This window comes from Ceratotherium simum, chromosome 12, assembly GCF_057802395.1.
Source record: "Ceratotherium simum simum isolate JZ-2026a chromosome 12, ASM5780239v1, whole genome shotgun sequence".
NCBI classification, from domain to species: Eukaryota; Metazoa; Chordata; class Mammalia; order Perissodactyla; family Rhinocerotidae; genus Ceratotherium; species Ceratotherium simum.
In genome coordinates this window covers 66361522-66383905 of record NC_141911.1, presented here as the reverse complement: position 1 = coordinate 66383905, position 22384 = coordinate 66361522, and the positions used below count along the sequence as shown (strand labels likewise).

The following is a 22384-nucleotide window of genomic DNA, read 5'->3' as shown; positions in this document are numbered from 1 at the left end:
TGTAGCTCGTGCCCCAGTGTCTTACAAAGTTCATTCCAATTCTTTCTATAAAGTTCAAATATGAGGAGGATTTGGAAGCTGACAAGGAGTTAAACGTCTGTGACAGCCGCCAGCCCTTTCTCTTTTATGAAGAACACCTCGCTGCTGCATGAATCTCCTGTGACTCATTCCTTCTTCCATTTGGATGAGTTCTTTACCAAAAGGCTCCCTGGTCTCTTCATCAGTTAGGATTAATTAATTAAATAAATAATTGATTTACTACTGGAACTAATGAAAACCTGTAGTAACAGTGGCTTAAATGAGATACAAGTTCATTTCTCTCTCACATAAAATAAAGCCAGACATGAATAATCTGGGGCTGGTAAGGTACTCCACTGGGTCGGGGATCCAGGGTCCTTCGATCTTATGGCTTTGCTGTCCTCACCATGAGGCTTACACCTCATACCCTGAACTGATGGCTCAAGCTCTAACCATCATGTCCAGCAGAATGGAGAAAGCTGGAGGGGAATATTCATGACTTGTCTTTAAGGACATTTCCAAAAGTAGCAAGCAATCTTTTTTGTTTTTTGAATCCTATTGGTCATTACATAGTTAATGACCACACTTGGCTTCAGATAAGGCTGGAAAATGTAGTCTTTATTATGACAGCCATGTGCCCAACTATTATCATTATTATCATTACTTTATCAAAACAAGAAGGGAGAACAGCTATTAAGGAACAACAAGTAGATTTTGCTGCAATGCTCATGCAAATAGTTTTCTGGAATGCCCAGCCTTCCAGTGGACCTTGAGCCAAACCAATATTAATTGCCTCCAAGGCCATCATGGACTGTTCTATTTGGCCCTCTTCATGGCAAAATGTTACCACTCCTTTAATTTCCCTTCTGGCTAGGACTGTCTGTTATTTACAGAATTCTCCAATGCCACTCTTCTTTTTCCTTTTTATCTCATTGGATTTGTTCAGAATGCGTCACTCATTCTCTCTCTGCTATGTAGAATTATCTGTATGATGTGATTGATTTCCTAACTATGATCTTTGCACCAAGTTCTTTCAGATAGGTGCCTTGATGACAAGTATTCACTCCTCTAAATTCTGCTCACAGAAAGATATATTTCTGATGGGCTCTCTGCTAGAGCTAGTAGCACCCATGCAGATTGGTTATGGTGGACTTCCAGACACTCAGCATGTAATTTTTTTTTTCTGAGTGAGTCCTAGCTTATGTTTTTTCTGGTAGATCTGGCTGCTTCAAGCTATGATAGTAAGAATAGTAGATTCCAGAATGCAATTGTGCCTGATTTATACAGCTTGGGAGTGTCTTCTTATCAAGGTTTACTCTTTTTCCTAATCCAAAGGGAAAATAAATCAGGACTGATTACTGTTAGATCATTTTCAGAGCTACCTACTTTTGTAAGTACATTTGTTTCAGGAAACATTATATGGATGGAAAACTTTCTAATTTTTGCATAAGGCTGATCCTGTTTGAAGGGGTATTAATTTTTAGATACATTCAGGATAAACTGTAGACACAGATTCAGGATAATCAGATACTGCAGATATTTGAGCCCTGTAAATTATCTTAGCTTTTAGAAAGCTAACCTTGAAATTTGGATTAGCCATTATCTCAGAGAAAAAAGCAGAATAGCTATAGATATTTTGCTCTTGCACATGCACATAAATACATATATACATGTATGGTTTGAATACAGTGGTAAATAAAGCCTAACATATCATAGTGATCAATAAATGCTAGCCATATGATCTTGGGCAAGCCATGGTTCAGAGTTTCCATTTCCTTTCTCTCTTTTCCTCTCTGTGTAATATGTGTTGAATCTATTTTTGAAAAATTAGAAACTACAGATGAGCAAAGCAAAACAAAACAGAAAGAGCAGTGCTTAGAAGAAAATTTATAGCATTGAATGCATTTTTAGAAAAGAAGAAAGATCCAAAATCCAAGAATCTAAGCTTCCACCATAGGAAGCTAGAGGGGGAACAGCAAGCAAGCAGAGGGAATGATATAGGAAAAATTAGAGCAGAAGTCAATGAAATGGAAAATAGTAGAACAATAGAGAAAATTAACAAAACCAAAAGCTGGTTCTTTGAGGTCAATAAAATTGATAAAAACTCTAGCAAGGCTATCCAAGTAAAAAAAGAGAGAAGACACAAATTACTAATATCAGAAATGAAAGGGGGACTATCAGTACTGGTGCCATATATGTTAAAAGGACAATAAAGAAATATTTTGAACAACAGCCTAGAGGAAATGGACCAATTCCTTGAAAAACATAATCTATCAAAACTCATACAAGGGGAAATTGATAATCTGAATAAGCCTATATCTATTAAATAAATTGAATCAATAATTAACAACCTTCCAATAAAGAAAGCACCAGGCCCAGATGGTTTCACTGATGAATTCTACCACACATTTAAGGAAGAAATAATATCAATTTTCTATAATCTCTTCCAGAAAATAGAGAGAGAAAGAACTCTTCCTAAATTGTTCTATGAGGCCAGCATTACCCTAATACCAAGACCAGATAAAGACATGACAAGAAAGGAAAACTACAGACCCATGTCTGTCATGAAAATAGATATAAAAATCCTCAATAAAATATTAGTAAATAGCATGCAACAATGTATAAAAAAGATTTATACACCATGACTAAGTGAGATTTATTCTAGATATACAAGGTTGATTCAACATTCAAAAATCAATGAAAATAATCCATTACATCAACAGGCCAAAGAAGAAAAATCATATGATAAAGTCCAACATCAAATTTTGAGTTTTAAAAAAACTCAGCAAACTAGGAATAGAGGGAAACTTATTCGACTTGATAAAGAACGTCTACAAAAAACTTACAGCAGTTGTGCTCCTAGGTATTTGCCCAAATGAGATGAAAATTTAAGTCCACACAAGAAACTGGAGTCAAATATTTGTAGTAGCTTTATTTATAATTTTGCAAAACCAGAAGCAAACAAGATGTCACTTAACATGTGAATGGATATATAGACTGTTACATCCATACAATGGAATACTATTCAATGATGAAAAGAAATGAACTATCAAGCCACAAAAAGACATGGAGGAACCTTAAATACATATTGCTAAGTAAAAGAAGCAAGTCTGAAAAGGTTCCATACTGTTTGTTTCCAACAATAGAACATTCTGAAAAAGGCAAAACTATAGAGATAGTAAAAAAAGATCAGTGTTTGTCGGGGTTTCTGTGGTGAGTTGGAGGAGAAATGAATAGGTGAAGCATGAGGAGTTTTAAGGTGGTGAAACTATTTTGTATGATCCTGTAATGCTGGACACATGACGTTGTGTATTTGTCACAACCCATAGAATTGTACAACACAAAGAGTAAATCCTACTGTAAACTATGGAATTTAGTTAATTAAGAGGAAATGAAATCAACAACAACAACAAAACTATTTTCCAAATTCTAGAGATAACCACTGATACCATGTTAATGTATCTCTTTCCAAATGTGTATATGTAAATGAATCATAATTACAGTTTTTTACATTTATGAATGAATTTGATATTTTTCTTGATGGTACCAAAAAAGTCAGGCTTTGATTAAAGGCAGAATAACTTTATGCAGGGATACTATTGCTTCCATCTGTGAAAAGGAAATATCCTTAATGCCTCTGGGAAATTCAATGTGGACCCCAGGGGAAGTGTCAAATTCTAGTCGTTAGTAGTGTTGAGTGGACTTCAAAGATATACAAGTTTAGCATTTTTAATCATCAGCAATCCTTTCAACGTTCTTAGTCATCAGTAAATCATTCATGCATTCATGCATTCATCCGTCTATCCAACAAAAAGTTACTAAGCCCGTATTACATGCCAGTCTGTGTTTTTGGCACCAGGAACTTGCCTTAGTAGAGTTTACATTCCAATGGGGAAAAAAAGACCTAGTTGACTATATCATTAGAAATTGTGATGGATGCTATGGAATAGAACCCAGGTTGTTACAAGAGAGTTTTACAGGGCGATCTAATTTGGCTCGAGAAAGTGTCAGAGGAACCTGCTGTGAGCAAGTGATACTGAATCTGAGGTTTGAAGGATAAGTAAGTGAAGAATGAGGACAACTTTCCAGGCAGTGGGAAGTCGATGTGCAGGTCCTGAGGTGGGAAAGAGCTTGTTGCACGTAGGGACTGAAAGAAGGCCAGGGTCGCTGAAGCACAGTCAGGAGAGATGAGCAGAGAGGGGCCAGATCATGAAGGCTTTGGAACTGTTACTAAGTTCAGTGGGAGTTCATTGGAATTATTTAGGCATTTTCTAAGCAGGATCCAACTTATAATTTGACACTTTTTGACTGGGAGGAATGGAGGAGGGATAGAGTAGAAGTAGGGAAGCTGTAGGAAGCTATGGGGATAGGCTTGGTGAGAGGAAGTGATGGTCGGCAGCTTATGGGGATGAGGGGAGAGTATAGATGAAGATACATTTTGGTAGAAGAATTTACAAGACTCAAGGATAGATTGAATGTGGACAATTCCCAGGTTTTTGGCTGGGTACTATTCATTGAGATATGGAAGCCTGGAGGAGAAAGACATTTGGGGAGGAAAGATCCAGAAATACCTGTAAAACATCCAAATGGTGGGTCAAGTGAGCAGATATAAGGAGAGGTCAGAGCCAGAGAGAGAAACTGTGGATTTGGCACAGATATGAGATTTAAAGCCGTGGGAGTAGATGCTGCTGCAGGGGAGCGTGTATAGCATGAGGGGAGAGAAAACCCAGGAGAGTTCTGAACAGCTGAACTCAGATGAGGAAAAGGAGGACACCCCAAAGACGACTGAAGCGTAGCTAAAAAGATGGGGGAAGAACAGGAGATTCTAGAGCCTGAGCTAAGTAAACAGAGTTTTCCAAAAGAGGAAGGAATGTTCAATTGTATGAAATACTATTAGCAGGTCAAATAATGCGAAGATTGACAAATTTCTATTAGATTTGGCAACATGGAGGTCACTAGTAACTTAGTAAGGTATTTCCAGGTATCTTGAAAACACATACCTGGACTGAACTGAATTTCTAGGACATCTTCTTCTCACCATTGTATTGTCTCCAGGGACTGACTTCATTTTTCTTCCTCTCCACTCTCCCAAGTTATTTTCCCTTCTCTGTCTAATTTTCCTCTTCTCTTTGGGCCAAAAGAAAAGTATGACACAGGGAGAGGGGAGGCAGGAGAATGAAACACGGTGAAAGAGAAAGTTAATACAACATACATGCAACATATAATGATTTTGTCCCGTTCTTCACAGAACTACTTTTCCTTCTTGTTATGTTTACCTAATTTACTTACCTTCATCTACACAGAAAAATCAATAATAAAATATTGTCTGTTTCATCAAACTCATGTAAATACATTCTTGTTTTGTCTACTCCTGATGTGATTAAATCGCAAATACTAGAGCTTTCTTTGCAATTTAATTTGCTGTAATCCATAGCATAAAATGAAATTGGCCTTAATGTGGAACACAAATACTATGATATGGCTTATGTCAAGATGACTTGAAACTTTTCATCTTCTTTCACTTATTTCATTTTTTTATAACATTCATATAAGAGAAGACTTGGCATTAAATGCTAAGAAATAAATGCTTAAATGGCCTGGAATTGACTGAGTTTGATAGCCTTCAAGCTATGATGGTACAAAAACATCAACTCCTTTAAAAAATAGTGTTATCTAAGACTAAAGATTTCTTTTTAAGAAGATTTCATTTTAAGTGGAAAATGTTTTTTGAAATAAAGGAAAAGAATATTAGTGATGTTTTTTAATGGCAATTTTTGAAAGTAGTCAAAAGTCACTCCCGTATACATCATCATGAATTTATGGTAAATGACTAAAATAATTTAGAATCCTGCTTAGCACTAAGCAAAATCAGTTAAAATAGTACCTAGTACTTTTGAAGCACATAAGATCTCTGGAAATGCATTACTGAATATTATTTGTGCCTTTGATGATTCATCAACATTTAGGAGTATAAGCTTTTATTGTCAGTGTTTTAAAAGTCAGCTATATAAAGTTGATAGGGTATACACGTTAGATATATCCATTAGTCATTTTTCAAGAAATGGAGTATGTATGCATGTCTGAATGTTTATTTAAATATAAAACAAGAGGAAGATGTTTAAGCCTAGTTTTGTAATAAAAGACTAATATTTGGATTTTAGCAAGTTAAAAAATATTAGTTGTCATTTTTGTCCTCTTCCTCCCTCATGCATTTCATTCTTTCCCTCAGAAGGCAGATAAAATGCTGACTCGAGTAGTACTTTTTAAAATATTGAGGGCCTCCAAAAGCTGGGGTTTGATGAGTGTTTGATAGCGTTAGAAACAGGTTGAAGGGGAAACCTCTTTTGTCCACATTATCATTCCCCAGCCTGTTCCTCTTTTCAGCAGAAACCTGAGAGTATAACCCGTGCATAATGTTTCTGTTCCCTGGGTGAAATGCTACAGCCTTTTTTTCAAATGTTAGATGCTGTATTTTTGTGATTTTGATGGAGACATGGTAGGAATTCTGGGTTGGGAAATGAGCAGAAAAAGAAAAGCAGGTTTTTGCCTTTTAAAAAAATTTTGAAAACCTCATTTACAAATCTAGACAGTTGTTTTGAAGAAAAGAATTGTGCAAAACATGTGTTACTGAGCAAAAACTGAAAGAGAAGGCAGGATCATTTAAAAAAGCAAGTAAAGTGAGTCTATGATTTAAAATTAGTGAAATAAAATATAATTGGTGAGAGTGAAGAACATAATTTTGGTAGCAAGAGTAGTATCTTGGGACTTCTAGAAGTGTCTAGTTAAAGACCATTAAGAGCAGAAACAGGAAGTAGCTAGACTGGGTGTACTCAATGGTTAGAGTGATAGTAGAAAATGGCCCCAGGAAATAGATGATAATCCAAACAAATTGAGAGGGTCTAATGTGCACGGCAGTGGTGTCCCAGCAGACAGGCGAAGCATGGAGATGGAAATTCAGGAGGAGAGGGGTTTGGGATATTCAGTAGGATGATGGGCAGTTGGAAACAGGCAGTCTTGTCAGTAGGTAGTACTTCTGAAGTCCTAGGCATTTACCAGCCTAGGTTGGGTTAAATTTTGACATCAAAGCATAAATCTAGTTATCTAAACTGGGATGCAAGGGTGAGTTGGTTCTGCATTTTGGAGAACTGGAAAAGAATTTCTTAATCCTTAGTTGCCTCAGGACAGGATTAGCAGAATTTGGAAGTGAATATATCAAGTGGCCTCTGCTGTGAGGGTGGGAAAGCTGAAGAGACCGTGGACCAGGCAAAACCTTATCAATTGGTTTAGGAAGCCCAGTGACAGAGGCTAGGTGTATGGAGAGAGGGTTAAAAGTAAGAAACAGTTTTAAGTGATACAACAATAAGATGGGACTTGAAAAGATATGTGTAATAAAATTAACCAGAAATTGATCCAAGATCTTAAGAGACGATTTCAAGACTCATTCATTTTAAGGTTTACTATTGAGACTTTCAAACACTCATCAAATAATTTTCCAATTGGGTTTGATATAAGCATGAAGGTTCTTTTGTGAAACAATTTTTGTAAAGATAGTATTGTTCTAGGACCTGACATGCTTCAGAAATTGCACATCCAAATTAAGAGCTGAATATTCTAGAGTCATTCTGCCATGATGTTTAGAAGTGTTCTTACTCTAAACAAAAAGCCTGATCATATTGTATTACTCAAATGTGTATAAGACTAGATCTGACTTAACGCATATTGGTGTACAGTTTGAGACTGCCTTAACAAATGTTTTTTTAAATCAGTTATAAACATATTGATCTAACCTAGAATGAGGTTAAGAGAAATCCTAGGTAGGGATTTGACAACTGAGAATCTACAAATATCTTGCTTGTGCTCAAATTTTACTTGCTTTCTTTGTTTCAAATTCTATTTTTGTTAAAAAAAACCCAACTGCACAGTATTTTAATTTATAATCTGCATTAGATTCTTCTAGTTTAGTGTTATATTTTACGGCTTGGCAAAGAGGATATTTCTTGTCTTCTGCAAAACAGGAAAATATTCACTAAACAAAAAAAAAATATATAGCAAGCATTAAAGTACCCTTCTAAACCTTATGAAAACATTTAGTTCCTCAAATAGTACTTTAGAGAACTGGATTTACTATCTCTTATCCAGCAGAGGGCTACCAAACTCCAGTAATTTCTGTTTACACACTAACAAATTTGTATAGCTTATTTCAGTTTTCTGTTCTGTTTTGTTTTTTGTTTCTTTAAGCAGCAGATCCTTTTCTTGAAATGGAGTTTTCCAGTATGTACAGGAGGTACACCTGGAACTGCTCTAAATTCTAGAAGGGCCCCTGAGCTGCCTCTGCAGAAACCCCAGTGAATTGCGGAGGATAATGGAAACCCTCCGCTCTGATTTATCCAAAAATACTCTTCCAAATTCAAAGTCAGCTCTTTTTGGGTAGAGTCGTAAATATCATTACCTCCGTCAAAATCCTAATGCTGACACCGCAGAGAAAATACATAAGCAGAATGATGTCCAAGTTATAAAAGTTCCTCATGCTGGGTTTTGTCTTCACTTGTAACTGTAATTCCTACCGTGTGGCTGTGTGTCTTGTTTTTGTTTTGTTTCAGGAAAGACGGCATTTTATCTCCAATCTTATGAGTGAAAAAGGCATTTATTTTGACAAATTTTCGTCACAGTATTTCATAGGTGTGCCAAACTGACGGACCAGTTGACTGCGTACTTCTATATTTATTCCTGTAACGGGGCCAGTTTTGCCCTTTAATTATGAGAGTGAAAAAGCATTCCATCGCCTGCCTATTTATTATTTTGCTTTGGTAATAAATTTATTTGGACCACTTACTTGGTAGTCCAATGGTAATTGTTCTTGGTTTTGTTTTTTCCATTCAAAAGGAAGCTTTCGTAGGGTGTCCCTTTATTCTGATTGAGGCCTGGTCTAAATCTTTGGTACTGAATTCATTTAAGTAATATGACTGTAAAGGGCTATACTTTCATGGGGGCTAATAAAACTTTCTCAGGCACATATGTTGTCTTAGTCGGTCCAGGCTGCTATAACAAAAGACTCCAGACTGGGTGGCTTATAAACAACAGAAATTTATTTCTCACAGTTCTGGAGGCTGTAAGTCCAAGATCAGGGTGCCAATGTGGTCAGGTGAGATGAGGGCCCTCTTCCAGGGGAGCAGACTTCTCCTTGTATCCTCACATGGTAGAAAAGAGACAGGGGGCCCTCTGGGGTCTGTTTTGTAAGGGCATAAATGTCATTCATGAGCTAATCACCTCCCAAAGGCCCCACCTACTAATATCATCACGTTTGGCATTAGGATTTCAACATATGAATTTTGGGGGACATGATCATTCAGACTATAGCGCACATTCACTGACTTTAAGATTCATTCCACAGAGTTACAAGCTTTGTGTTGCATTTCATCATTACCACATGGTCTTAAGAAGTGTGAGCTTATTAATGATGTTGATCATCTGAAGTGATCAGCATTTTCTTCCCACACTATTTTTGGAGGTAATCCTATCTTATTTCCATCTCTTCCCTGTGTTTCTGTCTTACAAGTCTACTTTTTCTCCTTTGCATGCTTTTATATTAGTGTTTTGTTTTTTTCCTCAGAACAATAGTCATAGTAGTTACTACTTATTGAGCACCTGCTACGTGTTTTACAGGTGCTATTTTTCTTGGTTCTGTTAGGTAGACATTATCCCCGTTTATATAAAATGAGATTGAAGCCTACAGAGGCTAGGTAATGTATCCAAAGCTATAGAGCTCAAGTTGGATTTCAAAACCCAAACTCAAGACTCTTCACCACAAAAAGGAGCTCTATTTTATAACTTTATCAAAACTGTGTTATATGATCAGTTGATAAGAAAAGATGGGTAAAGTGGAGACTCATAAACAATAATGGGTACATACTTTAAACATTTTATTTAAACTTGAAACATATGCATTGGAATTCTTTTATCAATGAGTTGATGTAAGATCATGACCTTTTGTTTAAGAATTTTCCACTGTTTGAGGCTTCACCTTGTGTTTTTTTGAATAAACAATACCTACTTATAAGTACTTACTCATCTATATTGGTGTCTTTTAATTGGAGTCGGAACTTAAAGACACTTGCAAAACAATCTGATTGCAGAATTTCTAAATGTTTCTAAAGCCTCCTCCCCAATCTTTTACATTTGTTTTAGCCATACCCATAATTCAACAGCAGTATTTGTTAGGGATTCATCTTTATCAAGGCCTTACAAAGGATTCATATTTATTTTCATAAAACGACTTTTTTTGCACCCATATTTGCTTAGATAATATGATTTATTTAAATTATATAATTGTAATAACAAGTACAACTGGAATAAAAAGATTGATAATAAACCTACCTGGCTCTCATAAGCATTGAACTTTATTAGAGGGAGAAGTAGTGTAGAATAACTAGTAAGCTAGAAGCTTTTAATATTTGGTTGGCATGAATAGTACTCATAGAGCAAATAGAGACATTTTGTAAAGAAAAGGTTTGCTAAGAGAGCTTCTAGTCTATGTCTTTCAAGAAATGAAGGGAGAAGGAAAACTAATTCACTTTCTATGAAGACCTTGAAAGTTAAGTGTATCACAGGACTTGAAACAGGAAAAACTCTACAGATGTTTTTATTTTACAAAGTTAGTTGGGTTGAATGTTGCCTTAAGTTTCTACCTAAACTATCAAAGTTGTTCTTCATATAAAACTTTTAACTTGTGAAAAATAGTCTATTGTATTTTTTCAGTTACATCTTATTTATCTATTAGATTTTGGTGACATTTTTGAATTCTCAAATGTTTAAGGTTGCAATTCTCCTTATTTGCTACATTGTTATCAAAACTTTTTATTAAGAAAAAAGTATAGCATTCTAAAGTCCTATAGTACATATTGTTTCTACAATTCATTTGATGCTTATATCGCTCATTTATCTAACATTTATTATTATCTGTTCTCATGCAAAGTAGTGTAGCTTGGTGAAGAGGTAGGGAATAAAAAATAAGTCTGAGCTCCAAGAGTTCAGATTAACTTCCTAAGTGATACTGCTTTGAGGAACCAGAACTGTTTCTTTGTTTGTTTGTTTTAATTCATCTTTTCTGTGTCAGTGCCTTGTTCATGGTTCCATTATTTGAAGCCTGTACAGGTCTGTTCTCTGATCTGTTGTTTCTGCTGTATGCTTGGTTGTCTTTGATTGTATGCTGGTCACTGTACTTAGAAAATTATTTATGCAGATACTTTGAGGTCAAGGATGAAAGTGACTCCTTCAGAGAAGATATGTGTTTACTTCTGCCAGCCTCTGAGGTCACAAATGATATGGAGATTACCCTAAACCTAGTTCAAGGCTTGAGTTTTGTTGAAATTCCAGGCAGTAAAACCCAGGTTGTACACCTGCTGGAGGGCGGGTTGTTTGTTCTTCTACCCTTAGCCTCAGAAGATAGCTTTTTGAAGTCTCACGTGATTATGGGCAGGACCCACCCCCCCACATTAGACTCTGCACCTTGTGTAGACACTGGCTGTTGATTTCTGCCCTCTTGCTCATGAAGATTTCGAATGAAATTTCAATTTTTCTAGGGAAATACACTCAGGAAACAAAAGCAATTTCTATGATTATCTTTCAGTGGTTCCATTTTCCTTCAGTTTTGCCGAGAAATTCTTTTTTATCATGTCAGCTATTTGTTGCTTTTAAGAAATTATTAATTTTTTATCCAGTATTCCTAGTTTGTTTCAGTGGGAGGGTTGGTCTGAATGACCTGGCTCCTATTAGCTGGAAACACACGCTGTCCATCTAGATGCTTAGTATTTTGCTGAGTGATTTGATTGAAAGGTGATATAAACACCATGTCACAGAAAAGCCTCCATTATGCCTTACCTCTGGAAATGTGGTTTCCAAAGAAAGTTTGACTTATTTTTATACGTTGGTTTCCATATTTATGGGCTATGACTTTGCATGAGTAGGTATAAAATGAAAAGTGCTGGTCATGCCTAAAGCAAGAAGCATTGACTGCCTAGCAACAGATTTTATTTATAGGTCAATTAAACAAAGGTTGCAATAAAAAGGATATCTTATGTCTGTTGGTTAAGAGATGAAAACGGTTCGTGGAAGCTCTTTCTATATCGGCAGAGGGGTAAGGAGTGGATGGTTAACTAAATGTGATGGCATCCAGAAGCAGTAATAATCCAGATGTTTATACCCCATAAAAATTACTAACTACCCACAGATACAACAGTAGCACTTTGTAGCACTTCAATTTTTTAGTACCAACAATGCAGCCACAAGGGAATTGTTTTTTGGATGGTTGTATTATTGAAACAACATATTTTATAAGTCTTTTATATTCGTTGCAGTATCCACTGCACAGAAACTCTACTGGGTATGGAATTGGTTGTTGGAGTTGCTGAAAGTGTTTATGTCCATGTTTTAATGATTAGGGCATTGAGTTGAAAAACTGGAGATCTGAAACATCTATCACTGTTTGATGTTTGATCTTCAGCGGATTTGGACTTACTTTAAGATTACATTTTGCTATCTTTCCATTGTTAATTTTAAAAAATTATGAGGTGTTTTTGCTCGTAATGTACTGGCCAGGAATACTGAGTTAGAAGACTATAATTCATGGTCCATAAAATGTACAGTATAATAGTCCAGTCATTTAAATGCACATTTACTGGCCTTTAAATCTTTCTGATTTATATGCAAATATAAATTATTTCATGAAAATTTAAGATACACATGGCTTAAATTTGGAGTCACATGAAGAATAGCAATTAAAAATAGTTTTGTCTCAATCAAGAAAAATTAATCTTTTCCTTTTGTAAATAGTCTAATTAAAACATGTTCTATCAAACTGTTTATCCCAATAGCAGTTCTAATTGATATTATGCAAATGTAAAACTTTCAAGTATTGATCAAACTTCTCTCTCCCTTGTCAATAAAGCTGTTTCCTTTGAGATGCTAAAGCTACTAACATATAATTCCTGAGTAAAAGTATAATTCCTAAAATAAAAGTATAAATTCCTTTATGGATAAAAGGCACACAAAAATATCTTCAGGATTAATAGGTTTGAGATTGCATTTTCACATTTTAAGCACAATTCAGTGCTTTTTATTTCACCAAAGTAAAAGGGCTAAGAAACACACCCGAAGTTTTTATGAAAAGCTGTTACAAACCCAAAAGGGAAGTTACATGTGTTTTAAAACACAACAGTAAACTGTCAGCAGGAGTTAAAACTTAACCCCAATGTTTCAATTTCTAATAGACTATGGGACTGTCTTATCCAAGATCAGTATGTTTTTACCAAATAAAAGTCCATTTATGAGAAGAAAGCAGCCCTGAGAAGACATTTGAAGGCATTTAGGATAGTTTGTAGTTTGACACTTGAAACCAGGGGTTTGAAGATGATGCAGCAGCTTTCTAGTCAAGATCTGAATATTCGTAGTTATAGTCACTGTACATTGTGCAAAGTGACTGAGATGTTGCAGGAAATCTGAACATCATTCACTTATAACGGCTGGATTTTCTTCTCCAGAAGGGCAGAGGCGTTGTCATTTTCACTCCTGGATCCCCGGTGCTTATCGACTGGCTCATCTTAGGCCCTCAGAAGGAAAAGGTGGCACCAGAGATAGAAGCTGTGCAGTAATGAGATGAGGACAGTGAGAAAGGTTTTATTTTAAACAAAGAATATTTTAAAAGGCAAATTTTAATATTAATTCCTAGGCTTTCAATCTAAGATACCATATAGTAAATTAAAAAGAAGACAGATTTTATCATTATGGGACTTTTCTGATTCCTGATGAACTTATTTATTTCCTGTCAAAGTGAGCACAGAGACATAAATTTGATTAAGAAGCCTGAGTGAAGGGATTTTCTGTCGGAAGAGTTTTTCACAGTGAGCAAACCCAGGCTGACTCCAATTTACACGAGCTCGGCTAACGCACATTCACCTTTGTCCATCTAGGCTCGCACTTTGGGAATGAATGAATGGAGTTGGGGAGGGGGCGGGGGATGAAGGGAGAGACAGGATGTGTCTCTCTTTTCCTTCTGAACTGTGGCTTTTTCCGTTTTCCTTTCTCTGTGCCTTTCCCTTCCCTCTGCCCATTGCAGACATGGCTGCTCCACTGATCCCCTGACCATCCTCACAGTCATTGTAGGGCTGAGGTCTGTGGTGACAAAGTGCTAACTATTTATGACCTACACTTTGTGTGGCCTTATCGTCTTTATGTAGAGGGGTCTCCAAAGGGAAGCTCTTCACTCCTTGTCTGCTTACTGTTGTTACTAGCTGGAAAGTTCTGTGACACATCAGAAGTGTTGTCAGCTTGTTTCAGAGGCTGGAAGGCGAGGGTCTCGAGACTGCTTTTGCTTTTCCATCCTAAACTATGGAAACCACCTGTTTTGACTTGGAGCTTGGATGACCTTCCTTCCATTCCCAGGTAGAAGCAGAAGGAAGATACCATATGGGTATTCTAATTTTAACCAAATCATCTCCTCACAGAGACCGTTATCAATGGAAAAGTAGGATCTATTATATTATTAGCTTAATAAATCTCTGCTTTATTAACTTTGTGTTATCAAATTGGCTTTTGGATTTGGCTTCAGGCAAAACAAATTGGGGGTGATACATCAGTGTAGTCCGTCTTTCAGTTTGCTTTCCCTTACCCTGACCATTCATTAGTCTCAGAACGCACACGAATTCTCAAACATGGATAAACACCATTGAACTCGAGTAGAATGAACTGTTGGCTCATAGCTCACGTGAACAGAGTCTTTATTTTATTTTATTTTTTCCTGATTAGGTGATGTTTTAACTATCTTCCTAGTGCATCTGCTTCTCTTCCCACTTACCACCCACACTCCATTTTTGGTGGGGTGACAATATAGGCTGTTTAATTGCATGGCTGCCTCTCCTGGGTGAGGCTGGGGAGAGAGAAGGGGATTAAGTTGCATATGGCCAGCTCAGTACTTATTGAACGATGCCCTTCCTGATGCCTGACGTCTGCAGAGGATTCTCTTTGGATTCTGATCAATGGAGTGCTGGACACTGAGGACAGCAAATGGCCTTTTTCTCTCCTGTCTTTAAAATGAAGTATGTCCTCTCTGAAGGGCGATCTGTCTGTGCTGGCTCTCAAGTTTAAATGTAAACGACAGTGTTCCTTAACTTTGAAGGCAGACACAAGCTTATCCCACTGATGGCCAAGATGCTTTGTAGAAGGAAGCAGCTTTTGTTACAAGTTCAAAATTCAGCCAGTGTTATCTCTCTGCTGGAGGCTTGATGGGAAGACTCCTTTAACGTGGTGCCTGCATCATTTAAATGGCCGGGAGCTCCTGCGACTGGAACCTGGGGCCCTGTCTGTGCACAGGCCAGCTGGTGAGTGTGCGCAGCTCTCTTTCCTCAGAAAACCAACACCAAATTTTTTCCGTTCAAAAAGAAATCATGGGAAAGTTTGAACAACACAAATATACGAGAAGGAATGATTTTAGAAAATCATTTCCTAACTTACTATTGAATAAGTTAGTTGTAGAGAGATGACGCTCTGACTGTGTAGGAATGTCTGATCTGCTCCAAAAAGGATTATGTGCTGCCATCCATCTCATGTGGGAGCAATGTGTTCCATGATTGGGGAAAAGATAAATGAAACATTGCACACTAAAAAAGGACTCGTGATTGGTTATTTTATTTAAAAATATTCGTACTAGCCTGTGAGTTCCTGTTTAGGGATTTGAGTAGTAGAGCCGGCAATAGGGCTTTGTGAGTGGGTTCCCTCTCCTGGGGTGGACTGATTTCAGAGTACTGAACCTCGGCCCTCCTGCCACTGACAACCATCGTGGGGAAGGCTCTGGAACAAGTCATTGGCCTTCTAGTGTCCTCAACTGTAAAAACGCGAGGGCTTTGCTGCTCTGTATTGTATCCAAAGATATTATGAGAAAACGTGGGCAAAGTAGAGTAATTATTGTTCTTAAAGATTTGGCTATCATGGTGCTTTGTGAAATATTTATGTCAGTCAAACTAACATCTTACAAACTAACATCTGATTCATTACCTTTTCTTCATGAGACAAAGTGATGAAAAGAGCTCTCATACTTTTTTGTAGAAAAATGGAGGGAATCTTGGGAACTAAGACTCTGTTAACTATGCCTAAGAACTTTTTTGTTAGTAGATTGAAGTTTTAAAAATGTGTGATTTTCCTGGCATTAGAAAACAACATAATTAAAATGATACTGCCGATTTATAAGTAGGTCTATTGAGCTCATTAAAGCTAATGAAATAAAATTTTTTTGACAACAGGAACTCCCCACTTTCTTCTCTAGCTGTGCTTGTGATTTTCAGCTTCCTTTTGGGACATCTACAGAGGGGAAAAGATATTGTGATATAGGGGAAGGACATTATCCTAGAGGAAGCCCAAAAGAGTCACCCTCACTAACAGGGAAAACCATAGAGGAGGCTCAGCCACATTTTGGGGACACGTGGTATTGAGTTAAAAGGACATTCGTGAATCAAGTAAGACTTGCTTGGTTGTAAACATTTTTTTAAAAGTATTTAGAAGAAAAATAGTGCAGATGGCCTTAAGAACACCCTGTGCTCCAGTCTTGGGGCTTTCCCTGAGTCACCCGCACTCCTGGTGATGGATTTGACACCATCACAGCTGGTTGTCTTGAAGAACCTCAGAGGAGAAAACGTTTGAATTGTATTATATCAGTGGCAGGCGGTGACTCACCTGGTTAAGGAAATATAAGAATTCTCCCCAAATCCACATATCACCTTCCCAGGAAGCCTAAATGTCTTTATGTGTTTCTTTGTAAATATATACAGGATTTTCCAGAGGAGGCAGTTAATTAGAAGGTGATTTTTTTTAGGAGATGACTTCTCAGCTATTCAAGTCAGAGAGGATTGTGCTTCTCATACATAAGAAACTAACCTTGCTGGCTGGAAGTTAAGTGACCCATGAACCACCGTGGCGCCAATACAGTGCTGCCCAAGCCATGGTGATTATTCTCACCTTTGATTAACTTTTGAATCAGATTAAAAGCTGGGTTCCCTATACTACAATGGAGCGCATTTTGCTTGCTTGTGGGATATTTTATTACTGCTTTCAACTTATTTTAGGTAAAAAAGAAAAATTATAAATTATGTTATTATAAGCTAAAACACGTAGAGACCACCCACAGTGTAGAAAATTAGTATTTTCTCTCCTAGAAGAGTTACTATCTTACTATATTCATGTAATAAGGGAAAGGAAACTCTACATTCTTCATTTATCTAGGTAGGTGTGTCATAGAGTTAGGATACAAAAACATATCATTTCCTAAGAGGACACTTGTAATGTTATTTTACTTTTTTCTTAATAATAGGATATATGTAGAATCAGATTATATTGTTTAAATGTCAGTGATTATAGTAGCAGTCAAAACTTTTTTCTTCTAAAATGAGACAATTGTATGAGTGAGTATGTGTGTGTGTGGGGGGGTTTCCATAATCCACTATGTACGACACAGTGTAATGACTGTCACCAGAGTCCAGGGATGAATGATTACAAAATGAGTGACATCCTATTGGCCCTTGATAAAATTGTGGTAAAATTAGGAAAATTTGGCTGTATATGCAATCGGAATACTATCGAGAATTTCATCTTCTTGAGTTAACAGGTTGTATCCTCTTTTTTCATTGCATCTCCCTATTGAGTATATATGTGGAAACATCCAGAAATTTTAATCCTGCTTTACTTCATCACATTACTTAATGTTAATTTGGTATTTAACAAAAGCCTTTGGTAATTAATAATGCGTACCTGTGTGCCACTTAGAATGACGGAGAGTGGTTTTCCCTGATGCCTGCTTCTGTCTCTCCTTTTCTCTACCTCTGCCCTCCTCTCCCTCTTTTGGGGACCACCTCTTTCTCGCAGGATAACCTGGCTGAGCCCAGATTATGCTGTGTGCTCACTGACAGCTCCTTTCGATTCTCTGCTTAATGCAGCACCCCAGTGCGGCCTCACGTGGGTCTGTCAATGACACAGTGAGGACGGGCTGCTCCCAGCCCTTCCCGGACCTGCTCACCCTTGTATTGCTATGGCAGGGGCAAGTAACTCCAACTGGGCTCATCCTGTCCCAAAACGGCAGCGTTGATTCTTTTCTTTAAATGAACCTTGAAGAAGGGAAGGGCTGAGGGATTTAAAAGGCAGGAATTCATGTCGTGTGCTACAGCAGAGCTGCCGTAGCCACGGCAGCAGCGGCAGCGGCGGCGGCGGCGGCAGCAGCAGCGAGTCATTTATCGAGACTGCACCATTTTCTTCTCACCCTGCATAGAGGTGTGGTTGGAAGCGGCAATTAACTACCCACCCCCTAGCAGCTCCACAGAGGTGGCCTCTTCCTGGCTCCAGTCGGAAGACACAGACTGTCTGGAGGAGTCCCCAAAGACCGTTCCAACTGGTGATGCGTGTCTAAGGAAGGCTTTTTCAACTAGTAGGATGCCTGTCTGCACTTGCGGCCACCCAACTGCTGAAGAGCTCGAAGCCTAGTGCTCCGCCCTCCCCTGGGACCATTTGCGAGTGTGCGTGCACACCTATGCCTGCGTGTGTGCAGGTGTGTGCTGCTGGGGCGCTTCGCCTGGGACCTTGGTACATTGTGGTGAATTATGGGTGCTGCAGAGGCTCACGCAAGATTATGACCTAGCTCGGGGGCGGAGTGGATTATTTTGTGAGTGTTCTGGCTGCCAGCCATTGCCCTGGCGGGGAAAGTCACATCTCCATCCAGCTCTCAAATCATCTGGACTGCTGCGGAGTGGAAACCGAGCCGCGGCAACTGCCTCTGCTTATTTCCTCTGCAAAATGGCTCACGCTGCTGCTTCTATTAAAAAAGTTCGAGAGGCTGAACTGGATGAAAAGGAAAAAATCCTTGAGAGAGAGAGAAAAAAACAACGGAAAATCCCCAGGGAACGTATGGAACGGAAAAGAAAGGTATGGGGAGCATCCTTTTTACCCTTTCTCTTTGTGGCTCTGCGTAAACGCTCAGAACTGGCAACTTCACCCTTCCTTCTCTCCATCATTCCCCTGCACCATTTCCAAGACCAGTTTGCAGCCTATATCTCATGCCTAAATTTGGTGCATAGGGAGAAGATGCCTGAGCAGGGCAAATTTCCTTTGCTTTAACCAAGCAAAGGAAAAAATGTCCCCACTTCATTTTTCCGTGTTTTTCTCAGTTATCTTTATTCAATCTCAAAGCCAGGTGCTTTATTTCTCCAAGTGACTCTAAACACTTGTCATAGAAGAAGGAAGGGGTTGGTTTATGGTTGGAAGGTTAAAGTATTTTCCTCTTCTTGTTCTCATCTCTACTATTAGATCTGTAGCACTGCGCCTTCTCACTGACTTTATATATTTGGTGTAGATCTCTGCTTAAGAATAAATCACAGGTTTTATTTACTCTTTTTTTCCCCTGCTGAAGGTTGACACTGTTCTATGTGAAACCGCTCTAAGAATACTGGGGCAATGAGCTGTGTCTCTGAATTTAAAAAAATTTAATTTTAATTAATTTATTTTTTTGTTTCCGTCAGTAATCTTATGACTTTCTTTTCTGACTACAGCAGTTAAATGAAAAGATTAAGGTTAAATAATGGGACAAAATATTGATTCTCTTTACATTAACCTATAAAATGGTCTCTTTCTGTCTTTTAAGATATTCTCTTCTTTCGAGTAGAAATAATGTTACAACTTGATGGAACTGAAATATTCATTTAGCCAGAGATCTGGTTCTATAAGGGAAGAGGATCTCTGTAAATGCTTTAATTAACAAAGTAGGTCACTGAATAATTTCAGAAGATGATAAATGGCATATTACATTAGCAGAACATAAAAATAGTGATTTGTACACAAGCTGTTGTTAAACATAGCTCTGGGATTAAGGATGCAGTGGGGATCCAGATGCTCAATAATCCATATGCCCAATGCCATTTTTTTTTTTTTTTTTGCTTCCATAATCGATATGTTTACCTTTTCCTTTTGGGGGTGTTATCTTTGCCTCATTTTTGGAAGGACGCTTGAGGACTCATAGTGAGTTGAGATCTTACTGCATAGGGATTCATTACATTTCAGTTTTACTACTTTTCACCACAAGTTAGATCACATGACTGCTATTAGGCAACACAAATAAATAAAATTAGCGTATATTATGATTTCCCTTCTGGGGATAACTTTAATAGGGTCTGTCTGCCCTTTACAAGGCCTCATTTCAAGGATGCATCAATTCTTTTTCATAGTATCAAAAGTATTATTAGCCATTTTTGTCGGAGTTGGCTTCCTTCTTGACAGATACTGCAGTTCTGTTTCAGATCCTCCAAATGGAACATTACTGCATAAAGCAATTTCCTGTGATTATATCTTTTTTATCTTTTGTTCTTCAAAACACAGTATATTATTTCTTGGCCAGGAGTGCTTGTTCAGCATCCAGGTGTGACCTGGTAACTTTGCTGAGCTGGAGAACCATGCGTACACCTGGAAAATCTCTTAGCCTCACTCTGAATTCTGTACCTAGTTCAGTTTTTTTCCTTTTTCTATACTTTATTAAAATTGAAAAACGACATCATTAAAATGGAAAAGCGCCCATAGTTGTTGAGAATCTCTGTGGCTTGGATGCTGTATTGCTGTAGCTTGAATCCAGCAGGGAGGCCAGGTCATTGGTTAATAATAGGGTCACGTGATGGGATTATCTCTGATTTTCACATTTAGATAATATCACTAAGCTAGATCCAGAGGAAACTGGGGGAATAATGGCATAGCTACTATTTGTTCTTGTTCTTCTTCTCTTTTTTTTAAACACACCTATTGGACCTCTTCCCCTTTCTACTGCAGATGCGCCTTGCATTACATAGGTATTTACTCAGCACAGCAAATCCTTGCTAAAAGGGTGGCTGGGTTTTTTAGTTATATCAGATTTATTTTCTAGATACATTTCCATCCCCCCTGCCCCTGCCACTTCCTCCCCGCCACCACTCCCCACACACATAGCTGCTTGAGCCAGTTCTGAAATTTGGTTTAAGAGAAGAAAAATTTACATCGTTATTGTTCCTTAATGTATATAAAACGGTAGTTCATAAAGAAATAAAAAAGGATGGTTGCCTATTAGTGGCACTCTGGAACACCATCTCCAGAAAGTAATCTAAAAATTATTCTACTTTATTTGCTGAACCGTTTTATAACCGTATGGGAATCCATCGGTTGTAGAGATGATTGAGTGTATCGTTAATGTAGCATTGGTGAAGTGTCCTGCAAATGAACCTGTTTATTCGAAAAATTTAGATGGGACCTGCCCCAATGCAGATAAATCCAACTGTGGAGCTTGAAAAAAATAAATAAGCTGACTTTGAAAATGTTTTTACTGCAGTAAAAATTATTGAGTATTAAATCAATTAGGCAGCCTCATATTTGGATTTCATTTCAATATTCTTTTGTAAACTTCTTGTTAATTAAAAGAATCTTTGCATTATTTTGTACTCCATAAAACATTTTAAATAAATTGTAATTATTTGTAAACTTGAAACACATTGCATGTTCGGCTATAAGCCCTCTACCAAGCTGTCAAAGCCCTCTACCAAGCTGTCAGTGGTATGGTTTTTTTAAATGGCTGTATTTGTATAGTATGGGATGTAGTTTCAACCTCATTATAAGCAGAATTTACCTTAGAATAAAATGTTCAGGCTTCTTTGGGCTGTAGTCTGGATAGCTAATATTTAAATATAGTATATACCAAATGCATATTGTATATGTGTCATACTATGGTAGAGCTAGAATAAAACTAAGCTTTAAGCAAATGGACCAAAATTAAGATTAGTTGAAACAAATTAACTTAACATTTATTTGCTCAAAGGAATACATTGATATTCTAGCTTTTTACAAGAATAAGAGGATATTCTTGTTCTAATTTTAGCTTATATTAACTTACGTCATTTCTTTTTATGTCCAGATATCTAATTTCTATAATAAAATCTGAGAATTTTAGACTTGACGAGGATGCCAATAGGAATGATTTCTCACAAACTTGTAAGACTTAATTCTAGAAAGTGATTTTGAGCATAATAGTCTTTCCACAACCACATACTATTTCTCAACTGTACTTTTTTTTTAATTTGGAAAAATAAATAATTTTCAGAGAATCAGTAAAAAAAATAAATAAATAAAATTCCATCCTTGAAAGTAAAGCATGTATTTAAATGATCTTCTTCATTTAAATTTATGAATACCAGTTATTTTCAAATAAATGGATATGTTCTCCATTTCTCAGCGTGGACAAACCATTCTCCAATCCATGATAATGTCTGCAACACTCATTGGAATCATATGACATAAAAAGCAATTTGTATGACTAGTTCTTAGCATT

General features: G+C 37.3%; 1 protein-coding gene across 5 annotated transcripts in view; it reads left to right on the top strand.

The window, feature by feature from the left end:
- The window catches only part of ANK2 (ankyrin 2), a 629932-nt gene that overhangs the window by 354770 nt on the left and 252778 nt on the right, over window positions 1-22384 (top strand). Inside the window, exon 1 of one of the 5 annotated variants that reach the window (XM_087437706.1) lies at window positions 18282-18972. The exons of the other annotated variants lie outside the window; for them this stretch is intronic. Coding sequence (XP_087293832.1) covers window positions 18844-18972 — 129 coding nt within the window. The 5' untranslated portion in view covers window positions 18282-18843. Of the gene's footprint in view, window positions 1-18281; window positions 18973-22384 lie in introns of those variants that run through there. 5 annotated transcript variants of the gene reach the window in all.